A 22,201-nucleotide genomic window follows, 5' to 3' on the forward strand; every position below is an offset into this window, starting at 1 on the left:
ACAGATCGGTCAATGAACTAAACAGGCCAGACAGGCAGACAATCGACTTTTGGAAGCCAGACAGACGAACCTCAATTCATTCAATTCAAGAGTTTAATTTTTATTTTTCTGTGATTCGATTCCATTCAATATCTGTGATTAATTTCTTTAAATTTCACTTGAAACGGGAGTATAGAGTAAGTAACGTAGTTTGAATTTCTAACTTTAAATTTTTTTAGCCTCAGTCATCTGGATGAATTTGAGTCTCCAGGAGAAGGGATAGAACTAGAAATTTAAATTATTATAATCGACTTTAGGAGTGCCTCAATTGTGTAAAGATGACTCATAACATTTTCCTATTCTTTTCGTTTTCCCTTCTTACTCGCCGTTTTTCTATGAATTCTTTCATTTGCAACAAAAAATGAATTGTTGAGAACAATGAATCACAAGACAAGGAATCGCGTGATTCTGAATCGTAAATTCGTGACTCAGAATCAGTCATTATTCTGATAAATCACATTTGATTGCTAAAAAATAAAACCTGCTATGATACAAAATATTGTTAGCAGAGGTTATCGACTATATTTATCGTAAGAAAATCGCCTCATTGAAAAAAAAAATATGTGTTTCACGATTTCATCGAGCTCTGTTTTCAATGCTAAGGCCAATGTATATCAAGTAAATCACAAACATTTCGGTGACCTTTGAAATAGGACCTAATGTACCATTTGCACTTAAAAACATTCATCTTTTTTATTGTCTTATGAAATGAAAATATAAAACCGGTATTTAAAGAAGAAATTCTTGGATAAAAAAATCACATAAAATTACAATTAAGTATATACCTACTTAGGTAATTAGGTATTTCGTTAACATAAAGAAATACATAGGAGTATGTAGGTATGGGTATACTAAAAAAAAGTGTTATCTTTAGGAGCTCTTATCTCAGTCATATTCCCAACCTGTGGGCAAAGCATTCCAGAAATCGAATCTATCTTTGAGTAATTTTTTCTCCATAGTTAATGATTCGGTTTCGATATGCAAATATTCAATATCGTTAGTTTTCATAGCTTCCCATACTTTCGTTTTAGCATCTCCATTCGGGTCACTGTAATTGATAATATTGTGTTGATTCGCCAACATTGTAATTTATAAAAATGCAAATTACGTAACTTATACATATATGGACTAAGGAATAACAAATCATATTATTTACCCAGTGATGATGAAATTACTCCAAAAATTCAACAAAATCTTCGATATTTTCTCATCTTGAGGTGTCATGTCGCTCTCAGAATATTTATTTGGAAACAATAACGGTAGCTCATCGGCATGACAAACTCCTACAAATCACGAATGAAAAATATGATTCAAGTTGCATAGGTACCATCTTTTCTTTTTTATTTGAAATTTTCCCATTTTCTAAGTATAAACTGTTCCAAATTTTTCTGCATTGCAATTTATGAATTGCATTCTTATACGTACCAAGATTCATAGTCAAACCAGCAAAACGTGGCAATGTGAATGTTCTATAGTGATCGTACAAATAAACATACTGTCGATTATGATTAGACTGCACAGCTTTTACGAAAGGAACCAAAAAAGTGGAATCTGTCATCATCTGTCAAAAAAAAAAGAAGAGAAAAGTTGAATTTCAAATCAACTTCAAAATTCAAACAAAATGTATCACAAGTGCAAAGTAGTGTTACATACATCGACAAACTTCAATGCAGTTCCAGTTCCTATATCCTCTTTACCAAAATAAAAATCAGAGATTTTTTGAGTCATATTATCTATGTCTTCAGGATCTGCTGAGTATATGTATTCATTTATTAGTGGTAGAAAACGGTTTTTTTCTTTGTTCACGATCTTTGCCAATGAGTCATTATTTCTCAAGTATTCTATATGCAAAAAAAAAAGTTCAAATATAATAGTATATTACATACCAAGTTCAATAATGTGGGTGATTATAAACGAGTGCGAATTGCAGGACGAGCCGAAGGCGAGGACTGCAATTCGCGTACGAGTTTATAATCACCCACATTTTTTGAACTTGTGTGTGTAATGTATTTTATTCAATACATGCATATAAATATACACAATTATACCATCAATGTTCAGACGTGAAGAAGCGTTTTTATGAGTCGACACGACAACCGAAGTATGCGTAGTGCGTACTCGCAGATAAAGTGTGTAGCCGAAATGATTAAAGGAAAACAAGCCTTAGGGCGTGGAGGGAGGGGGAGGTGGTGGATCTCCTGTTTCTGCTACAATTTTTTCCCCGTAATAATCGGACTTTGTCACCTTCCGCGTCATCCCAAACAATAGGATTCGAGCAGTGCGGCCACGTAATGAATGTTTATTATTTTCCTAGGACAATAATGTGAACATTATTTTCGTTTCATTTAGTCGCTCATAAAAACGCACTTTTCGCGTCTAGTATTGGTGGTATAATTGTGCGTTTATATGCCTGTATTGAATAAAATTAATTACTCATCCAACAGTAAGTATTTCATTACCATGTTCATCAATTATTCATTTCATAGGTATGGGTAAATTCTAAATTCACGCTTACTTATAATTTTCATTCCACCTTCGCCAGAATTGATGCCTGTTAACCATGGAACTTTGGTTAGATACGACGTTTTGGTGGGTTTCTTGGTCAAAAAGGGCCCCTTCTTGACATGTGATTCGATCATGGGTTTGAACAAGATTCTTGGTTCGTCGTGAGCAATCTACAATAACATAAACACGTAGGTACATCATTAGAAGCCAATCAAATAGGTACTCGAGCAAAATTTTAAAGAAAATATGAAATAAATATCTACTCGTAATTTATTTTCCAAGTCGTAGAATTCTTTGAATGGTATCCGTTGCAAGCATTTCGAAATTTTTCTCGAATCTTCACGTTGGCATCCGCTGACAATCAATAAAGCTCTAGACATAGCTTCACCGTATCCTGCACCGTGATGAGACCAAACAGAGAAAGCACTTCCACTTTGCAAAATAGCTCTTTGGAAAAGGCCTGAAAAAAATATACCCCAATCAATCTGATCGTCTCATCGTCTCATCGTCAACTTCGTACTCATAGGTATATGGGTAGAGATACCTACCTTTGCTAAGAGGAGAAAACATGTGTAGATGCACGCAAGCAGCTCCTGTACTTTCTCCCATTAACGTTACTTGATTAGGATCACCACCGAATTTTTCTATGTTCTCTTTAACCCAACGTAATGCTAAAGATTGATCTTTCATGCCAAAATTACCACTTATTTTGTCGTTGTTTAGCCCAAAAAAACCTGTGAATGGATACATGGATAGGTATTTTGAAATTTTTGATGAATTTTTTAAAGCTAATTGAAATGAAAAAAAAATGCTCAATAGAGTACAAATCGTTACCTAGGATTCCCATTCGATAATTCATCGTGACTATGATTATATCGGAATTCATTAAATAACCAGGATGGTAACCAGCTCCATCCCCATATCTATATGCTCCTCCATGAATTGCAACCATCACCGGCGCTTTACCAGTAGAATTAAATAACTCCTGTAAAATGATATTAAAAATTTAAAATTCAGATGACCAATAGTTTAGTTGACATGATAAAAATAATAGGAATATCCTACAGTTTTTTTTTTTTAAATTCTGAAACACTCGTATTATGCAAAATCGTAATAGGTGTATAAGTACTTACATTTGGTACAAAAACGTTCAAATAAAGACAATCTTCTTGTCCAATGATTCTGGTTTCATTAGGAGATACTATCTCAGGCTGGACACATTTTGGTGGAGGTTCAGATGTATTTCTAATGCCGGACCAAGGTTTAACAGGAACCGGAGGCTTTAAGAACAGAAGAAGTAAAATTTTATTTTATTCAAAATTCTTCTTCTCACTCTACTTCTATTAGCATCTGTCATCAAAGTAGTTGCCATCTGGGGTCAAAAGTATCCGAACTAAAGAAAAGGGGATAAAATTGGCGCCCTTTACTGAAGGTGACAGTTGCCTGAAAATTCCTCTGAGATAGATGTTTCATCATAAATGTATTCCCATCCTCTTTTTACTCCAAAAAAAATTATGTTATTATCAAAAAACCTGGCAGAATTTGACGAAATTTCTAACTCAAAAACGATTTTAACTCATCTCATCAAATGTTAGTCTACCATTTCTAGGGGGAAAATTTGAAAAGCACGAATTAATAATGAAATTCAAACACAATCACCTTAAATCGAAGCTCTCCAACAGGTGGTTCTGCAAAAGGTATGCCATAAAACTGCTGATACAAACGTCCATTCTTCCATTGTGCAGTGGTTCCATTGATCGATCCAGTTTTCAACTTGACCACATCGCCGTTTATTCCGGCGATAAGCGTTAGTAACAAAAATAAGCACAAACCTTTGTACATTTTTCAAACGATGCTCGATGATTGGAAAATAGAACTGAACTCATACATGTAGGTTACCAAGGTATTTATTCAAGTGGTAAAAAATAAAATGATTACTATCGTAAATAAAGGTTATCGCTCTTAATTGTATCATCAATATATATGTACCTACATCTACATACTCTTAAATTGTACAGGTATACTTGACCTTATAGCTTACCCTTGAGTTATATTTTGGAAATAGCTCTGATATAAATTTCGCACATGTGTAGCTGAATAGAGAACTCATGTACTTAATGTGTAATGGACCATTGAAAATTCAACTTTGTGTATTAATTAGAGATTTCAGGCCATAGGCAAATTAATTGGAAAACAGATAACATAGTTTTTTCCATATTGCAGACAAACAATAAATATACCTACTTGCTAATAAGATAGGCACTTTCTCAGTAATAATTGATAAGAACGGCTCATTAGACTGACCTGTATTTATTACTTCCAATTAGGTATTGCTAAATAGTTTTAGTCTGGCTAAAAGAATTCTGTAGATTTCAACTCAAAAGTTGATTTTATTTTCGGTCACGAGTCCTCTCTACCTGTGAATGATGAGAAGAATTTACCAAAAAAAAGAATTATGGAAACGTTTCTTTCTTTTTGAAAACTTTCTATAATTTACGAGTTGATTAAACATTTTTTTTTTGAACTAAAACCAAACTAAAATTCCTGAAATCGCGATAATTGCTCGAAACAGTCAACTGGATTTCAGGATCAAGGGTTGGGGTTTAGAGGTTCCGGTTCAGTTCCGGTCCTGATCATTAAAGAATCGGATCAGGATCAATTTCAATTTTTTTTCTTTGCCTCTTTTTGATGATTCTGGCATAAAGTTTGCTGGCTGCAGAAATCGAGACGCACAGAATGGATGCAGAATTACACAGACAATTTTTTATGAAAAGTTTCTTATCTTTGAGGTTCGTGAAATTGTTAACAAATCAGTCTAAAAAATAGACCACTACTATAAATTTTACCCTTGAAGCATTTAGGTACCTACTTCTGAAATTTAAACTTGTACTAAATGTAAATAAAATCGTACCTACTTCCTCCTTTTTTTTAAGAAATTGAAAAAATCCAAGTTTCAATGTGGCCAAATGGGCTTGAATAAACAAGCCAAAAATTTTAAACCTTCAACTTTTAGGGATCTGAGATCCACTACATAGCTTCCTGATACTTTCAATTTTTTCTCAATTTATCAAATCTGATATTAGGATTCAGAACTACCCTTCGACCTTCAAAAGCCGTAACAATTCGAAAAATTGCATTCAGTGTTTCCAGTATACCATGCCTGGATCTTAATGTTTTGGGAACGCACCTCCAATTATTTTTAAACGCAGTCTTCTTGTTCTCTGTTTATTTATTTATTTTTTTAAAGACTATTTTTGAAAAAAAAAAGAAAGTGACCCCCCTCTCTCCTGTTTAAAAAAATGTACCTACTGAAAATTGTTCTAGTTTTAATATTTTCATCAACCAATTCGTTTCCAACCCGAAAGAACCCGAATAGTGATCTGGATTAGAGTTTCGAAGTTCAAGTTTAAGGGAACAGGTTCGGGTTTAGTCCACCATTCCTATGTACATCTGCGTAAGTATTAAAATGATAACGTATAGGCACTGTAATTGTAAGAAGTTCATCATATTTTATTGTCTTATAGAATTGAAAATAAAAAATTACATAAAATTACAATTGGATAATACATAAGTAGACATTTTGGGAACAAAAAAAATGTAAAATAGAAGTACTTAGGTAGATATAAATTCCCTGAAAAAAGTATCATCTGTTGGTATAGGTAGGTAATCATATCTCATTGTCAGTCATATTTCCAACCTGTGGGCAAAGCATTCCAGAAATCGAATCTATCTTTGAGTAATTTTTTCTCCATAGTTAATGATTCGGTTTTGATATGCAAATATTCAATATCGTTCGTTTCCACAGCTTTCCATGTTTTCGTTTTAGCATCTCCATTCGGATCGCTGGAATTAATAAGATGTTTATTAAATTTAAAAACATATTTCATGAGTAGGTACCTTCACAATATAATTCTAGGTTCAGCAGCATAGATAATGTCTAAATGAATGTAGGTGTGGTAAAAAATTTAAATAAAATACGTATATGAAATTATAAACGATATTTACCCAGTGATAATGAAATTACTCCAAAATTTCAATAAAGTCTTCGATATTTGTTCATCTTGGGGTGTCATGTTGCTCTCGGAATAATCATTGGGGAATAAATAAGGTAGCTCATCCGCATGACAAACTCCTAAACAGATCGTAAGAGAAAAATAAGCAAATTACATATTATCTTCATATTATGACAATTGTATAAGTACATAATTCCTAAAACTGATTGTACAAAGTTCATCAATTTTTTATTTCTTCGCAGAATTTTCAAAATTTTCTCGTCACGACATTTTTACAATCAGTTATTAGATTTAAGCTCTTTGAAAAAAAATCAGAACAGGATATACTGTTCAAGCTTTATGGATTAAAAAATGCACAAAGATCCTACCAAGATCCATGGTCAAACCGGCAAGACGTGGCAATGTATACGACCTTCTATAATGATTGAAGAAATAAACATATTGTAAATTCTGACGAGTCAACTGTACAGCTTTCACAGCAGGAACCAAGAATGTAGAATCTGTGATCATCTGTCAAAATAAACAGGAAAAAAAATTAATTTTTGATTAATCGAACTCAATAGGTAGGTTAGGTACTACTAAGAGTAGTATTACTCGTACATCGACAAACTTCAACGCTGTTTCAGATCCTATATCCTTGTTACCAAAATAAAAGTCAGAGATTTTCTGAGTCATATTGTCAATATCTTCGGGATCTGCTGAGTATATGTATTCATTTATCAGTGGTAAGAAACTGTTTTTTTCTTTGTTCACAATCTTTGCCAACGAATCGTTATTTCTCAAGTATTCTATTCACCCAAAAAAAAAATTTCAGAAATAAAATTAATCATCTATCCAACAATGGTCATTGATTCACTTAATAGATATGGGTAAATTCTTAATTCTCACTCACTTATAATTTTCATTCCACCTTCGCCCGAATTTACACCCGTGATCCATGGTACATTGGTTAGATACGACGATTTGGTTGGTTTTTTCGTTAAAAATGGGGCGTTCTTGACATGTGATTCGATCATAGGTTTGAATAAGATTCTAGGTTCGTCGAACGCAACCTACAACACGTAACGGTTATTTTTAAATAAATAGGTACCTTTACCTACTTGGCATATGAACTGTAAAGCATATACAAAATAAATATTATAGTTACGTGTAGTTTGTTTTCCAAGTCATTGAATTTGTTTGCTGGTATACGTTGCAAGCATTTCAAAATTTTCCTCGCATCTTCACGTTGACATCCGCTGACAATCAATAAAGCTCTAGACATTGCTTCACCATATCCTGCACCGTGATGAGACCAAACAGAGAATGCACTTCCACTTTGCATAATAGCTCTTTGGAACAGGCCTGAAAAAAAATATACCTCAATCAATCTGATCATGTTATCGTCAACTTCGTACATACGAGTAGGTATGAGTAATATAGTACCTACCTTTGCTAAGAGGAGAAAACATATGAAGATGCACACAAGCAGCTCCTGTACTTTCTCCCATCAACGTTACTTGATTTGGATCACCACCGAATTTTTCTATGTTTTCTTTAACCCAACGTAATGCTAGAGATTGATCTTTCATGCCAAAATTACCGCTTATTTGATCGTTATTCAGTCCAAAAAATCCTGTAAACATAAAATCATTTTTCTTATATGTAAAATGCAATTTCATCACAATTATTTTTTTTTTCATTCAAAATTTGCCAACAATTTTTTTGAAACATTTGCTAAATTTTTTAAAGTTATTCGAATTGAAAAAAAACTCAAGTGAGAACAAAACAAAATTACCTAAAATTCCCATTCTATAATTCATCGTGACTAAAATCATGTCGGAATCCATGAAGTAACCTGGATGGTAACCAGCTCCATCACCATATCTATATGCTCCACCATGAATTGCAACCATCACTGGAGCTTTACCAGTTGGGAATAAGTTCTGTAAAACCATATGTATTAAAACTTAGATGATAATTATTGTGTCAGCGTCGATCTTTAGAATTCTTGATCGTGAAAAAATTAAAACACTTGTTACATATGCGCAAGTTTGTGTACTTACATTTGGCACAAAAACGTTCAAATAAAGGCAATCTTCTTGCCCGATGACCTCAGTTTCATCAGCAGAAACAATCAGAGGCTGGACGCATTTTGGCGGAGGTTCTGATGCATTCCGAATGCCGGACCATGGTTTAGCAGGAACTGGAGCCTTCAAAAACCGAAAAAATTCAACTTATTATCTTACTTTATATTTACAATGCTTACCTAGGCCAATAAAAATGACAAGTTAAACAGCACTAATACCACGAGATTATAATCATATTGACAAAATGGTAAAACTACGTTTTGTTCAAAATTTTTCTTCTTGCCCCACTGCATTACTTTAGTACCTACCTATTTATTCATTTTTTTAAAAACAAAACTTCCTCTGACATTGAGATAAAGGTTTCATGTATTCTATCCATTTCAATCCCTCTTCTCCAAAATACTTTTTTTTCAAAAACAAAGAACTTTGATTAAATTTTTGCATTTTGTTCGCCTTTTAAACTCATTTTGTGAAGGAAATTTTTTTAAAAAAAAAGACGAGTAGGTAATAAAATTTAAACACAATCACCTTAAATCGAAGCTCTCCAACAGGTGGTTCTGCAAAAGGTATGCCATAAAACTGCTGATACAAACGTCCATTCTTCCATTGCGCAGTGGTTCCATTGATCGATCCAGTTTTCAACTTTACCACATCGCCGTTTATTCCGGCAATAAGCGTTAATAGTAAAAATAAGCACAAACCTTTGTACATTTTTCAAACGATGCTCGATGTCTAAGAAAAGAGAACTGAAATCATGCATGTAGGTTACCAAGGTATTTATTCAAGTGCCTTTCGTAAAATATCAAATTATAACTAAGTATCGGAAATGAGTTTATCTTTATCGTTTTCAAATTGTATCACCACACCATCGATGTAAATTGTATACTTGACCTTACCCTTGAGTACTTAAGTATTATTTCTAAATGGCTATCAAATAACATTTTTTGATATAAATTTCGCGCTTGTGTAGCTCATACGTAAAATGTAATCAGCTACTGAAAATTCAACTTTGTGTATTACCTAATTAAAAATTTCAGGCCGGGCTAATAATTAATTAGAAAGCAGATAACTTACAGTACCAGTATTTCTACCTTCGAAATAGGTGATAGAGAACGTAAAAAGAAATAACTTCATTGTAATCGATGCCTCGATGCCCATTTGTAATAAATTGATAAATATTTGCTGCTCATTAAAGTGGCCTTTATTTTGAAAGTTTGAATTTTATCACTTCCAATGATACCCAGATACAAATAAATCGGCTTACTTTCTATTTAAAAAAATCTTGAAAACTTCAACTCAAAAAACTAAATTTTACCCTAGATCCCAGATCCTTTCCCCTACCTTTTCATATTGAGATTTACTTTTTTTAAAAAGCATGGTAGAAACTTTTTTTAAAATGAAAATTTGATTTTTTTTTGCTGAAATTTACAAGTTGATTAAAAATTTATTTTTGAACTGAATGGATTCATGACCAATAAGCACAGCTAAAAGGCTGCATGCCCTAAAATTGGCGATTTTCCTTCGTACCAGTTCGCTTTGTTCAAAGGAAAAAATAATTCATAAAAAATTAAAAAATGGTCAAAATAACAGCTTTTTTAAAAATTTGCCAAAATCCAGAAGTAAATTTTAGCGCTTATTACAATTTTGGTAATGAGAGTTTTAGGGCATGCTCTTTGGATTTAGCTTGATTTCATTCAGATCGAAAAGGGTCAGTTCAAGTAGACCTATATGATTATGGTATTGTAAGTACAAGAAATAATAATATTACCATACATACCCACTGTATTAAGCATCTATGAAAATCACCAAAAATCAGAAAAATATTATCTACAATACCTTTTTATAGGTACTCAACTTATTACCAAAAGCAAACTAGTAAATGAAATAAATAAGGTAGATTTCAGCTACCCATCATTAAGTATGGAAATTTGTGATAACTACGAGTATTACATAACTCGAAGGGGGAGAGAAACCAGCGATTGAAAAAAACACTTGACCGCAGAAAAAGTACATGTACCCACTTATTCAAACCTGTTTTAAATTTTTTTTTATTATTGCTTTCATCGCCTAATAAAATGAAAATAATAAACACGTGTTCAAATAGAAAATTCATGTTGATGAGAAAAAAAATCACACAAAATAATATTTAAATAAATATTCTGGGAACACAAGTAATATGTATGCAAATTCATGTAGGTAAGTAAAGTATAGGAAGTAGGTATTTGTTTCATCTGTAGCTAATGAGATCTTAGTCATATTTCCATCCCGTGGGCAAATTTTTCCAGAAATCAAATCTATCTTTGAGTAAATTTTTTTCCATGGTTATTGATTCGCTATCAATGAGTAAATATTCAACATCATCAGTTTCCACTGGTTTCCATGTCTTCATTTTCGAATCTCCGTTGGGGTCACTGCAATGGATGAAATGTTTTTTGTAAATATTTGTACTTACACGATAACATTAGATCAATGTAAATCTACATATAAGTAAATGAAATTTGAAACAAGTAAGTATTTACCCAGTGCTGATGAAATTACTCCAAAATGACAACATAGCTTCTGATACTTTCACATCTTGAGATGTCCAGTTGCCTGGAGAATTTGCATTACCAAACAGTAAAGCTAGCTCGTCGGAATGGCTTACACCTGTGTAATTAGAGGAAAAGAATTTTAAGTAAATATTCTAGTACGAATATAATGACATTTTTTGAAAATCTGAAATTCTCAAAGTACCTATGGCAAGATGCTCTAGAATGGCTTGAAATGGTGAATTTCAACTTTTCAACTAGGTAGGCCTATATTATCGCTAGAGTTTTAAGGAAATTTCGATTTTCAAAAATCTGCTGGAAGCTCTAGAACGGTTTGAAACCGTTCGAAACCAATAACCATTTTCAATCGATTTGAGAGGTCGAAAATAGCTGATGAATAGAAAATTTCATCTTTCTGGAGTAAGTTTGTAAAATTTTGATATTTTTTTTTCATTTTTGACCCAAATTTGAATCATCAAAAATTCGCCAAAAATCGAAAAATGCGTTTGATTTAGTTTTGTTCGGTTCAAAAATTGTTCAGCTAGTGTAGTTGCCTCCTTTGTTAGATTTGATCAATCTTGTTCCAAGATTGATTAAGGCTTAAGCCCTTCGAAAAAATAAAAGTCACTCAGAAAAAAATTGTAAGCTTCGGAGATGCCCCTCCTTCATCTAACCTTTCCAAAAATTGAGAAAAATGGCCAAACACTACAAAATTTTTCGGTTTTTTCAAATTGGCAATGCTTACCTAATGGCCAAGAAATTAGCACCTCTTTGTTACAAAATATTTTCTCAGTTTTTAAGAAATGATAGGTAATCGTTTGATAATTTGGCATTAACAATGCGAAAAATTTAAGAAGAAATTTCCAACCGCTCAGTAGAACCCTTGCCTGCAATATTTTGGAACTGGGCCATTTTCCCCAAAACTGATTGAGTTGTGGCTAGAGCGAAAAAACCACGATTTTTTCGAAAAAGCCCTCTCTTTGACGAACCATATCAAAAGCAAAAATTTTTGAAAGGTCCCCTTGAATTTCATCGAAACCCTTCACCCACTATTTTTTTTCGCGATCTAGGTACACCAATTGCTATGTACATTGCTTAAGCTTCTAAACTTCGAAATATTAATTTTTTTAAACATAAAAATCTTACCAAGATCCATGGTCAAACCCGCAAGGCGTGGTAATGAATCTGCTCTTTTATGATCAAACAGATACACGTACTTTCGATCACGTGTAGACTGCACAGCTTTTACTGTAGGTAACAAAAAAGTGGAATCTGTGATCATCTGTGGAACCAAAAAAAATTGTTATAATTCGTAATCAACATGTTCAGAATTCCAGGGAAAATATTAGGTATTGTATTACATCGACAAACTTCGTCGCTGTATCAGATCCTATGTCTTCATTTCCAAAATAAAAATCAGAGACTTGTTGCGTTATGTTGTCCATATCTTCAGGATCTGCTGTGTATACGTATCCATTTATCAGTGGTAGGAAACGGTATAAATCTTTGTTCACGATCTTCGTCAATGAGTCGTCATTATGTCTCAAATATTCTATTGAAAAAAAACGTTTACCAAAATAAAGAGTCCTCTGAGCCGCAGCTTCCCTCTCTCTTCCGGCCATTACAGGTGGCTAGAGAAATTGATACAAATCTTAACAGAAGAAAAGCACCTGGAATTGATCAGATTAATGGCACAATGCTGAAGGAGTTGCCTAAGAAGGGCCTAATTCTCCTTACAATTCTATTCAATGCGATACTTCGAATAGGAATAATGCCAGATGCATGGAAGAAGGCCAAAGTTATCATGGTTCTCAAGCCAGGGAAGCCACCACACATCTCTAAGTCCTACAGGCCAATTTCGCTGCTCTCTACTCCTTCTAAACTATTTGAAAAGTTGCTCCTAAAGAGACTGGTGCCAATATTTGAGAGTGTTATTCCAGACTTCCAGTATGGGTTCCGGCGCAAGCATTCCACAGTCGACCAGTTGCATAGAGTTACTCAGACGATCAGCAGGGCTCTGGAGGAAAAAAAATTCTGCACTGGCGCATTCCTGGACATTTCTCAGGCATTTGACAAGGTCTGGCACGAGGGCCTGAAGCACAAATTGAGTAAAGTGCTCAAGGGCACATACCTCAGTGTGGTCAGCTCATATATTGAGGGCAGAGAGTTCTGTGTCTCTCAGGGACAAGTAACGTCATCCTTGTGTCCCTGCATGGCCGGAGTACCTCAGGGAGGCAACTTGTCACCATACCTCTACCTGCTGTACACAGCTGATGTGCCAGTTGGACATGATGTCATATTTGCCATGTTTGCTGATGATAAAGCAATCTTAACAGTGAATAGCAACTATAATGCAGCCATTAGTGTACTCCAGGGTGCAATTGACGCGATTGCTGAATGGATGAGAAGGTGGAAAATTTTGGCAAATGGAGAAAAATCAGCCCATGTAGACTTTTCCCTTTGTAGCCATGGATATACACCAATTACAATTGGGAACAGTATTATTCCGAAGGCAGATTCAACCAAATACTTGGGTATGCACCTAGATTCCCGCCTCACATGGAGTAAACACATAAATGCCAAGAAGCTACAGATTAAGGAGAAAATGCGCAGCCTGTACTGGTTACTTGGACCTCAATCTGACCTCAGCATCGAATCCAAACGATTGGTGTACGTCACTATAATCAAGCCAATATGGACTTATGGCATTGCACTGTGGGGCTGTGCCAGTAAATCAAACATTGAAATTATTCAAAGGTGCCAAAATGTCATACTTCGGCGCATTGTTGGTGCATACCGATATGAAAAAAATATCTCAATTCATAGCGACCTCAATATCGAATTTGTCGAAGCGGAGATTCGGAGATATGCAGAGAAGCATGAGCACAGGCTCACCTGCCATAGCAACCCTTCAGCCATCCAGTTGTTAGACAACTCCGATGAAGTTCGAAGATTGAAGAGATTTAAGCCAGCAGATTTGCCAGTTCGCCAACTATAGATGATCCAGAATCATTCATCTCTAGGGCCTCACTCCATCGGGAGTGAGCCCTAGCACAACGTCAACCCCGTTACCAGTCAGAGACGCAGATAGATGCCGCCTAGCTGGCAGTGGCTGCGAAGAATACCAGAAAAAAAAACCAAAATAAAATTACGTACTCAACCATCTTAGGTGGCACTTATATTAACATTTAAATACTCGCTTACTTATAATTTTGACGCCACCTTCGCCCGAATTTATGCCTGTGATCCACGGAACGTTGGTTAGATACGTGTTTTTGGAGGGTCTCTTAGTCAAGAATGGCCCATCTTTGACATTTGTCTCGATCATAGGCTTGAATAAGATTCTTGGTTCGTCATACGCAATCTACATACATAGTACAACTCACATCATTATTCGTAAATCATCGGAATTTTTGAAAAAACCTATCAATTTAATTAAACTTACACGTAATTTATTTTCCAAATATATGAAATCTTCAATTGGTAAACGTTGCAAACATTTCAAAATTTTCGTCGCGTTTTCACGCTGGCATCCGGTGATTATCAAGAAAGCCCTAGACATCAACTCACCATTTCCTGTAGCGAAATGCGACCAGGTAGAAAATGCGGTACCACTTTGCATAATACCTCTGTGAAAAAGTCCTGAAAAACCCAATCAATTAGGGTACATCTACTTTTGATCAACGAGTTTTGATCGTCATTGTATCACTTTATAGTTCATACCTACCTTTGCTAAGCGGAGAGAACATGTGTAAATGTACACAAGCTGCTCCTGTACTCTGCCCCATCAATGTTACTTGATTAGGGTCACCTCCAAATCTTGCTATATTTTTTCTAACCCATTGCAATGCTAAAACTTGATCTTTCATACCAAAATTACCACTTATTTGGTCGTTGTTCAAACCAAAGAAACCTGTAAACAGGAAAAAATATCATTTTATACGATTGTATTAAAAGTCGATCTCATCATCTCCAATTTTTCATTTCAAAGTTTATATTTTGCAATTTTAATGAATTTTTAAACCTTGAAAAAACGTGTTAGGTAGGTATATGATGAAAACATTGATTTATTACAAATACAAAAACATCATCACCTAATGCTCCCATTCGAAAATTCAGCGTTACTAAAATTATATCAGAGTCCATTAAAAAACTGGGATGGTAACCAATTCCATATCCGTATCTGTATCCTCCGCCATGAATGGCAACCATCACGGGCGCTTTACCAGTAGAATTAAATAACCCCTGCAACATTAAAGATAGACCTATATTGAAGGCTATAGTAACGTTAGGAGGGCGAATTTGCCCTGAAATCTGAAAATTTTTCATGAGAAGTGTAGCCAAATTCAGAGGACTGTATTTCCCTGAAGTGCACTTTTTTATTTGATCAAAAAGTACTAAAATATAACTAAAATGTGAAATTTTCTCCTAAAAGGGATTTAGGATCAAAATGAGGTATGCTATATACATGAAATAAATAAAATTGACCTATCTTATCTTTGCTACAGTCTTCTATCTACTGATACTCGCTATTATGCTTACATTGGGCACAAAAACATTCAAATAAAGACAGTCTTCTTGTCCGATGACTTTGGTTTCCTCATTTGAAAGAAGAGGTTGGACACAAAATGGAGGAGGGTAAGATGCATTCTTGACACCGGACCATGGCTTAACAGCAACTGGCGCCTTTAAAAAAAAACAAAAAATAAAAAATCAACTTATTGATATTCAACAATGCGAAAAAAAACTGAAAATTACAAGGATACAAAAAAATGCAGTCACCTTGAATCGAAGCTCTCCAATTGGTGGTTCTGCATACGGTATAGCGTAAAACTCCTGATACAAGCGTCCATTCTTCGACTTTCCAACAGTTCCATTGATCATTCCATATTGTAACTCAAACAAACCGCCATTTATTTCGGCGACAAGCGTTAGTAAGAAAACACACAAACCTTTGTACATTTTTCACTTGATCTTCAATGTTTAGGAAATTGTACTAAATTTGCAAATGCTGTTCGTAATACCTACTTGAAACCAATCATTTTAGATGAAATTCTTGTGTATTTACCTAGTAAATACTTGTATTAGATTACCCATGTTGCTTAAAAATATGTTATTGAGTGATACAGCTCACGAAAATTCATTTTTGAACTGAACCGATTCATAACCAATAAGCACAGCTAATGAGGCTGCATGACCTAAAATTGGCGATTTTCCTTCGAACCAGTACACTTTGTTCAAAGAAAAAAATATTTCATAAAAAATAACCCGTTTTTTAAAAAAGTTGCCAAAATTCAGAAGTAAACTTTAGCGCTTACCAATGAGGGTTTTAGGGCATGCTTTTTGAATCTAGCTGGATTTCATTCAGATCGAAAAGGGTCAGTTCGAATAAGCCTATGCCTATATTATGATTATAATTATGGTATTAAGTATAAGAAATAATATACATACCCACTGCAAGCGTATGAAATCACCAAAAAAATCAGAAAAATATCATTTACAATATCTTTTTATACTGAAATTATTACCAAAAGCAAACTAGTAAATGAAATAAATCAGATAGATTTCAGCTACCCATCATTAAGTATATGGAAATTTGTGATAACTATTACACAACTCGAAGGGGGAGAGAAACCAGCGATTGAAAAATACACCTGACTGTAGAAAAAGTCCATGTACTTATTCAAACCCGTTTTTAAATTTTTTTGTTATTTTATTTTATCGTCTTATGATATGAAATGAAAATAATATACACGTGTTTAGGTAGAAAATTCATATTGAGAAAAAAAATCCACACAAAATAATATTTAAATAAGTATTCTGGGAACACGAGTAATATGTATGCAAATGCACGTAGGTAAGTAAAGTATAGGAAGTAGGTATGTAATTTGTTTCATGTGTAGCTAATCAAATCTTAGTCATATTTCCATCCCGTTGGCAAATTTTTCCAGAAATCGAATCTATCTTTGAGTAAATTTTTTTCCATGGTTATTGATTCGCTATCAATAAGTAAATATTCAACATCATCAGTCTCCACTGGTTTCCATGTCTTCATTTTCGAATCTCCGTTGGGGTCACTGCAATGGATAAAATGTTTTTGTAAATATTTGTACAAGTAGGTACTTACAGTCTTACACGATATCATTGGATCAATGTACATCTATAAAATATAAAGTTTGAAACAAGTATTTACCCAGTGCTGATGAAATTACTCCAAAATGACAACATTGCTTCTGATATTTTCACATCTTGAGCTGTCCAGTTGCCTAGAGAACTTGCACTACCAAACAGTAAACCTAGCTCGTCGGAATGACTAACACCTGTGTAATTAGAGGGGGGAAAACTAGGTAAATATTGTAAGTTATCTTTTCTATTACACTTTTCCAATATTTAATAAAATTGATGAAATTAACCGAAGAAATTTTTTTTGACAATCTGTAATTCTATGCATACCTTGTACCTAAGTAAAAAGTAATAAGAAAAGACGAGGTACGAGATACGCATGCAGGTTATACTTGGATGATTTTCATTCTCGAATTCATCCAAGAGAAATAATTCTTTGATCATAAAGTCACTAGCCATTTAATTTCTTTCAATGTTTGAAAAGCCAGTTTTTAATTTTTCTGGTGTGGTGGGTACTTATTCCAAAATTTCTTACAAAAAGGCGACGGGAAAATTTTTGAACAGTAGGTACAAAGCTCAATCAAAAGAACATTCAAAATACATCATCAGCCAAAATGTTGGGCGCTCAAGTAAATTTTTCGATTTTTAAAGAATTTTCAAAAATCGTATTGGTTCAAAATGTTGAAAAAAAATCAGAATTTCACCAAATTCACATAAAAAGTTGAAATTTGGTACGTATAGGTGCCTAGCCTTAGCCTACTTTAACTTCCCAAATCGCTTTAAATCAGTTTTGAACCGTTTTGAACAGTTCTGTAGGCTCGAAGAAATTTTGGAAAGTTCAATTTTTGACAAATTTTTAAGTACCAATAAAGATAGAAAGCTGAAAATTTACTTTAAACCCTAATTTCACCATGCTGAATCGATTGAAAGTGGCAAGTAGCCGATAGCGCATATTTTTGCATGTTTTGACATTTCTGATTTCTTGGCGCATAAAAATCCTAGCCCTAATAATGATATTTTTTGAAAATCTGAAATTTTCAAGCATGGCTGGAGGCTCCAGAATGCCTTGAAAGGGTAAATTTCAACTTTCCGACTTTATTCGCTAGAATTTTAAGGAAATTTAAATTTTCAAAAGTCTGCTGGAGGCTCTAGAACTGATCGAAACCGTTCGAAACAGTTTCCAATCGATTCTAGAGGTTCTAAATAGCTGGTGCACAGCAAATTTCATTTTTCTAGGGTAAGTGTGTAAAATTTTGATACGTTTCAGCATGCTACTTTGATTTAGCTTTGTTCGGTTCAAAATATATATTGTTCAGCTAATGGAATTACCTCCTTTATTAAGTTTTGAGCTACTCTTGTTTTCATCCAAGATTTATTTAAAGCTAAAAGTGATTTTGGATTTTGATGGCAATGGCCCAGGTCGACGTTAAATCTCAAATACTTGGTAAGTATACGAGTATTTTGGAACTGGGCCATTTTTCCCAAAACAGGTTGAGTGGAGGATGGAGCGGAAAAACTACAATTTTTTCAAAAATTCCTCGTCTTTGACGAACCTATTTTCTTTAAGTATAGGGGCACCTCCAAAGCTGAAATTTTTTAAGGGTCCCCACTGAATTTCATTAAAATCCCCCTTCCACCCCACCATTTTTTTTGCAATCTACACTAATAGCTATGTATCTTGCCTAAGCTTCAAAACTTCGAAAGATTAATTTTTAAAAAATATAAGAATCTTACCTAGATCTACGGTCAAACCAGCAAGGCGTGGTAATGAATCTGCTCTTTTATGATCAAACAGATACACGTACTTTCGATCACGAGTAGACTGCACAGCTTTCACTGCAGGAAACAAGAAGGTCGAATCTGTGATCATCTGTTGAACCAAAAAAATTGTAATAATTCGTAATCAACACGATCAGAATTCCAAGGAAAATATTAGATATTGTATTACATCGACAAACTTCGTCGCTGTAGCAGATCCTATGTCTTCATTTCCAAAATAAAAATCAGAGACTTGTTGCGTTATGTTATCCATATCTTCAGGATCTGCTGTGTATACGTATTCATTTATCAGAGGTAGGAAACGGTTTCTGTCTTTGTTCACGATCTTCGCCAATGAGTCATTGTGTCTCAAATATTCTATTTAAAAAAAAAAAGTTTACCAAAATGAAATTTACCTACTCAACAATATACTAACCAAGATGACACCTACTAACTAATTTTCACTTACTTATAATTTTGACGCCACCTTCGCCCGAATTTATGCCTGTGATCCACGGAACGTTGGTTAGATACGAGTTTTTGGAGGGTCTCTTAGTCAAAAATGGTCCATCTTTGACATTTGTCTCGATCATAGGCTTGAATAAGATTCTTGGTTCGTCATACGCAATCTACATACGTAGTACAACTCACATCATTATTCGTAAATCATCGGAATTTTTGAAAAAATCTATTCATTTAAGCTTACATGTAATTTATTTTCCAAATATATGAAATCTTCAATCGGTAAACGTTGCAAACATTTCAAAATTTTCGTCGCGTTTTCACGCTGGCATCCGGTGATTATCAAGAAAGCCCTAGACATCAACTCACCATTTCCTGTAGCGAAATGCGACCAAGTTGAAAATGCGGTACCACTTTGCATAATAGCTCTGTGAAAAAGTCCTGAAAAGAATCGATCAATTACCTATACATCTACTTTTGATCAACGAGTTTTGATGTCATTTTATCACCATTCATAGTTCGCCTACCTTTGCTAAGCGGAGAGAACATGTGTAAATGTACACAAGCTGCTCCTGTACTCTCCCCCATCAATGTTACTTTATTAGGATCACCTCCAAATTTTGCTATATTTTCTCTAACCCATTGCAATGCTAGAACCTGATCTTTCATACCGAAATTACCACTTATTTGGTCGTTGTTCAAACCAAAGAAACCTATAAATAGGAAAAAATATCGTCTTATCGCATTAAAAGGCGATTTCATCATCTCCAATTTTTAATTACGAAGTACCTAGTCGAAATTTATTTTGCAAATTTTAATGAATTTTTAAAAGCTTGAAAAAACGTTTTATACGATGAAAATATTGAATTATTACGAATACAAAATCATCATCACCTAATGCTCCCATTCGAAAATTCAGCGTTACTAAAATTATATCGGAGTCCATTAAAAAACTGGGATGGTAACCAATTCCATATCCGTATCTGTATCCTCCGCCATGAATGGCAACCATCACGGGCGCTTTACCAGTAGAATTAAATAACTCCTGCAACATTAAAGGTAGACCTATATTGAAGGCTATAGTAAGGTAAGGAGGCCGAATTTGCCCTGAAATCTGAAAATTTTTCATGAGAAGTGTAGCCAAATTCAGAGGACTGTATTTCCCTGAAGTGTACTTTTTTATTTGATCAAAAAGTACTAAAATAGAACTAAAATGTGAAATTCTTTCCTAAAAGGGATTTAGGATCAAAATGAGGTATGCTATATATGTACATGAAATAAATAAAATTGACCTATCTTATCTTTGCTATAGTCTTCTATCTACTGATACTCGCTATTATGCTTACATTGGGCACAAAAACATTCAAATAAAGACAGTCTTCTTGTCCGATGACTTTGGTTGTCTCATTTGAAAGAAGAGGTTGGACACAAAATGGAGGAGGGTAAGATGCATTCTTGACACCGGACCATGGCTTAACAGCAACTGGCGCCTTAAAAAAACAAACAAACAAACAAACAAAAAATCAACTTATTGATATCCAACAATAATTTGGAAAAAAACTGAAAATTAAAAGGATACAAAAAAATGCAGTCACCTTGAATCGAAGCTCTCCAATTGGTGGTTCTGCATACGGTATAGCGTAAAACTCCTGATACAGGCGTCCATTCTTCGACTTTCCAACAGTTCCATTGATCATTCCATATTGTAACTCAAACAAACCGCCATTTATTTCGGCGACAAGCGTAAGTAAGAAAACACACAAACTTTTGTACATTTTTCACTTGATGATCTTCAATGTTTAGGAAATTGTATGTACTAAATTTTCAAATGTAGGTTATTCGGTAAGTATTTATTGAACAAGAATAAAAAATTAAATCACGGTTATCTAAAACAAAGGTCACCTTAGTTGATTATGGGTAATAATTGCCGATATAAATTAACTTACATTAACTCGGGCTAGAATACTATTGCTGAAAAATGGCTACCTATCAATCAAAAATAAGCAATCGTATCTTCATGTGAATCCGTAATGAACCTAATGGGCCGTAGAAAATTTAACATTGGGCATTCATTGATAATCTGAGGCCAGACCAATTAATTAAAAAACAGATATTTGATTTTTTTTCATATCCAGACGTATGATTTTTTTCTTTCTTTTGAAAGTGTCAGATAAGAAATAAAAAACATTCGATGTAGGTACGAAACACACTATCTAAGCAAGTACCTACCTGTTTGTAATACTTACATACCTACCTACTTGAAACCAATCATTTGATGAAATTCTTGTGTATGTATTTAGTAGATATTAGATTATGTGGCTTGAAAAATACATATGAGGAGTCGGCCTGCAAAGTGACCTAACGGAAAAAAATTGATTTCGAGATAAATGAGAAAAACGTGTCCTAAGAAATTGAAGTAACATTTTTTCGAAATCTGTTTTCAGGAATCGAAAGAGTCAACCTTCACTCACCTAATCACCTTTTCGTTTCTGAAAAATATGTACACGGGTTCGCTACAGGGTGCAACAAAAAGCTACCTCAAAAATTCAATTTTTGCAGTTAGGTCACTTTGCAGGCCGACTCCTCATATGTTATTCAGAGATAAAGCTCACGAAAAGACTTTTTAATTTCCAAAAATTGTTAAAATTATACTCACTTGACAAATTTAAAATTTAAACAAACTTTAAAGAATGCTCTGCAAATT

At 34.1% G+C, this 22,201-nt stretch overlaps 4 protein-coding genes across 5 annotated transcripts; all 4 read right to left on the minus strand.

Moving 5' to 3' along the window:
* Positions 1 to 763: 763 nt before the first annotated feature.
* Positions 764 to 4,451, minus strand: LOC135842702 (carboxylic ester hydrolase-like). The gene is made up of 10 exons (XM_065360287.1): positions 4,204 to 4,451; positions 3,678 to 3,824; positions 3,379 to 3,529; positions 3,093 to 3,278; positions 2,808 to 3,004; positions 2,555 to 2,714; positions 1,693 to 1,880; positions 1,465 to 1,600; positions 1,196 to 1,322; positions 764 to 1,087 (listed from the first exon to the last, which is right to left on the minus strand). Exons 1-10 carry the CDS (start codon positions 4,384 to 4,386, stop codon positions 925 to 927), a joined length of 1,638 nt encoding a protein of 545 aa, XP_065216359.1. The 5' UTR covers positions 4,387 to 4,451; the 3' UTR covers positions 764 to 924.
* A 1,579-nt stretch (positions 4,452 to 6,030) lies between these two features.
* LOC135842701 (carboxylic ester hydrolase-like) lies at positions 6,031 to 10,560 on the minus strand. Of its 2 annotated transcripts, none has more exons than XM_065360285.1 (11): positions 10,404 to 10,560; positions 9,155 to 9,372; positions 8,603 to 8,749; positions 8,335 to 8,482; positions 7,987 to 8,172; positions 7,705 to 7,901; positions 7,450 to 7,609; positions 7,158 to 7,345; positions 6,926 to 7,067; positions 6,550 to 6,676; positions 6,031 to 6,387 (listed from the first exon to the last, which is right to left on the minus strand). In XM_065360285.1, exons 2-11 carry the CDS (start codon positions 9,335 to 9,337, stop codon positions 6,225 to 6,227), a joined length of 1,641 nt encoding a protein of 546 aa, XP_065216357.1. In that variant the 5' UTR covers positions 9,338 to 9,372; positions 10,404 to 10,560; the 3' UTR covers positions 6,031 to 6,224. The 2 variants fall into 2 exon arrangements, with proteins under 2 accessions (XP_065216357.1, XP_065216358.1); XM_065360286.1 differs by having other exon boundaries at positions 9,155 to 9,358; positions 10,404 to 10,543.
* Positions 10,561 to 10,727: 167 nt separating this feature from the next.
* Positions 10,728 to 16,799, minus strand: LOC135844216 (carboxylic ester hydrolase-like). The gene is made up of 10 exons (XM_065362363.1): positions 15,937 to 16,799; positions 15,697 to 15,840; positions 15,249 to 15,399; positions 14,882 to 15,067; positions 14,600 to 14,796; positions 14,359 to 14,518; positions 12,516 to 12,706; positions 12,301 to 12,436; positions 11,146 to 11,272; positions 10,728 to 11,037 (listed from the first exon to the last, which is right to left on the minus strand). The coding sequence occupies exons 1-10, from the start codon at positions 16,114 to 16,116 to the stop codon at positions 10,875 to 10,877; spliced, it is 1,635 nt and encodes a 544-aa protein (XP_065218435.1). The 5' UTR covers positions 16,117 to 16,799; the 3' UTR covers positions 10,728 to 10,874.
* Positions 16,800 to 16,918: 119 nt separating this feature from the next.
* Positions 16,919 to 22,198, minus strand: LOC135843529 (juvenile hormone esterase-like). Its single transcript, XM_065361462.1, has 10 exons — positions 21,093 to 22,198; positions 20,844 to 20,987; positions 20,392 to 20,542; positions 20,025 to 20,210; positions 19,742 to 19,938; positions 19,505 to 19,664; positions 19,226 to 19,413; positions 19,012 to 19,147; positions 17,348 to 17,474; positions 16,919 to 17,231 (listed from the first exon to the last, which is right to left on the minus strand). The coding sequence occupies exons 1-10, from the start codon at positions 21,270 to 21,272 to the stop codon at positions 17,069 to 17,071; spliced, it is 1,632 nt and encodes a 543-aa protein (XP_065217534.1). The 5' UTR covers positions 21,273 to 22,198; the 3' UTR covers positions 16,919 to 17,068.
* Between the last annotated feature and the right edge of the window lie 3 nt (positions 22,199 to 22,201).

The sequence above is a fragment of the Planococcus citri genome, chromosome 4 (assembly GCF_950023065.1).
Source record: "Planococcus citri chromosome 4, ihPlaCitr1.1, whole genome shotgun sequence".
Taxonomy (NCBI): domain Eukaryota; kingdom Metazoa; phylum Arthropoda; class Insecta; order Hemiptera; family Pseudococcidae; genus Planococcus; species Planococcus citri.

Bases quoted from the DNA above. Each gene is read 5' to 3' on its own strand.
- LOC135844216 (XM_065362363.1), bottom strand. From the start codon at position 16,116: ATGTACAAAGGTTTGTGTGTTTTCTTACTAACGCTTGTCGCCGAAATA. The intron at 15,841-15,936 runs GTGACTGCATTT...TTTTTTTTAAAG, and splicing joins TTGGAGAGCTTCGATTCAAG to GCGCCAGTTGCTGTTAAGCC. The intron at 12,437-12,515 runs GTAATACAATAC...TTGGTTCCACAG, and splicing joins CAGCGACGAAGTTTGTCGAT to ATGATCACAGATTCCACTTT.
- LOC135842701 (XM_065360285.1), bottom strand. From the start codon at position 9,337: ATGTACAAAGGTTTGTGCTTATTTTTACTATTAACGCTTATTGCCGGA. The intron at 8,173-8,334 runs GTAATTTTGTTT...TTATGTTTACAG, and splicing joins TTATAGAATGGGAATTTTAG to GATTTTTTGGACTGAATAAC. The intron at 6,677-6,925 runs GTAGGATCTTTG...CGATCTGTTTAG, and splicing joins CGGTTTGACCATGGATCTTG to GAGTTTGTCATGCGGATGAG.
- LOC135842702 (XM_065360287.1), bottom strand. From the start codon at position 4,386: ATGTACAAAGGTTTGTGCTTATTTTTGTTACTAACGCTTATCGCCGGA. The intron at 3,279-3,378 runs GTAACGATTTGT...ATCCATTCACAG, and splicing joins TTATCGAATGGGAATCCTAG to GTTTTTTTGGGCTAAACAAC. The intron at 1,088-1,195 runs GTAAATAATATG...TATCAATTACAG, and splicing joins AGTAATTTCATCATCACTGG to TGACCCGAATGGAGATGCTA.
- LOC135843529 (XM_065361462.1), bottom strand. From the start codon at position 21,272: ATGTACAAAAGTTTGTGTGTTTTCTTACTTACGCTTGTCGCCGAAATA. The intron at 20,543-20,843 runs GTAAGCATAATA...TTAATGTTGCAG, and splicing joins TGAATGTTTTTGTGCCCAAT to GAGTTATTTAATTCTACTGG. The intron at 19,414-19,504 runs GTAAGTGAAAAT...TTTTTTAAATAG, and splicing joins AGGTGGCGTCAAAATTATAA to AATATTTGAGACACAATGAC.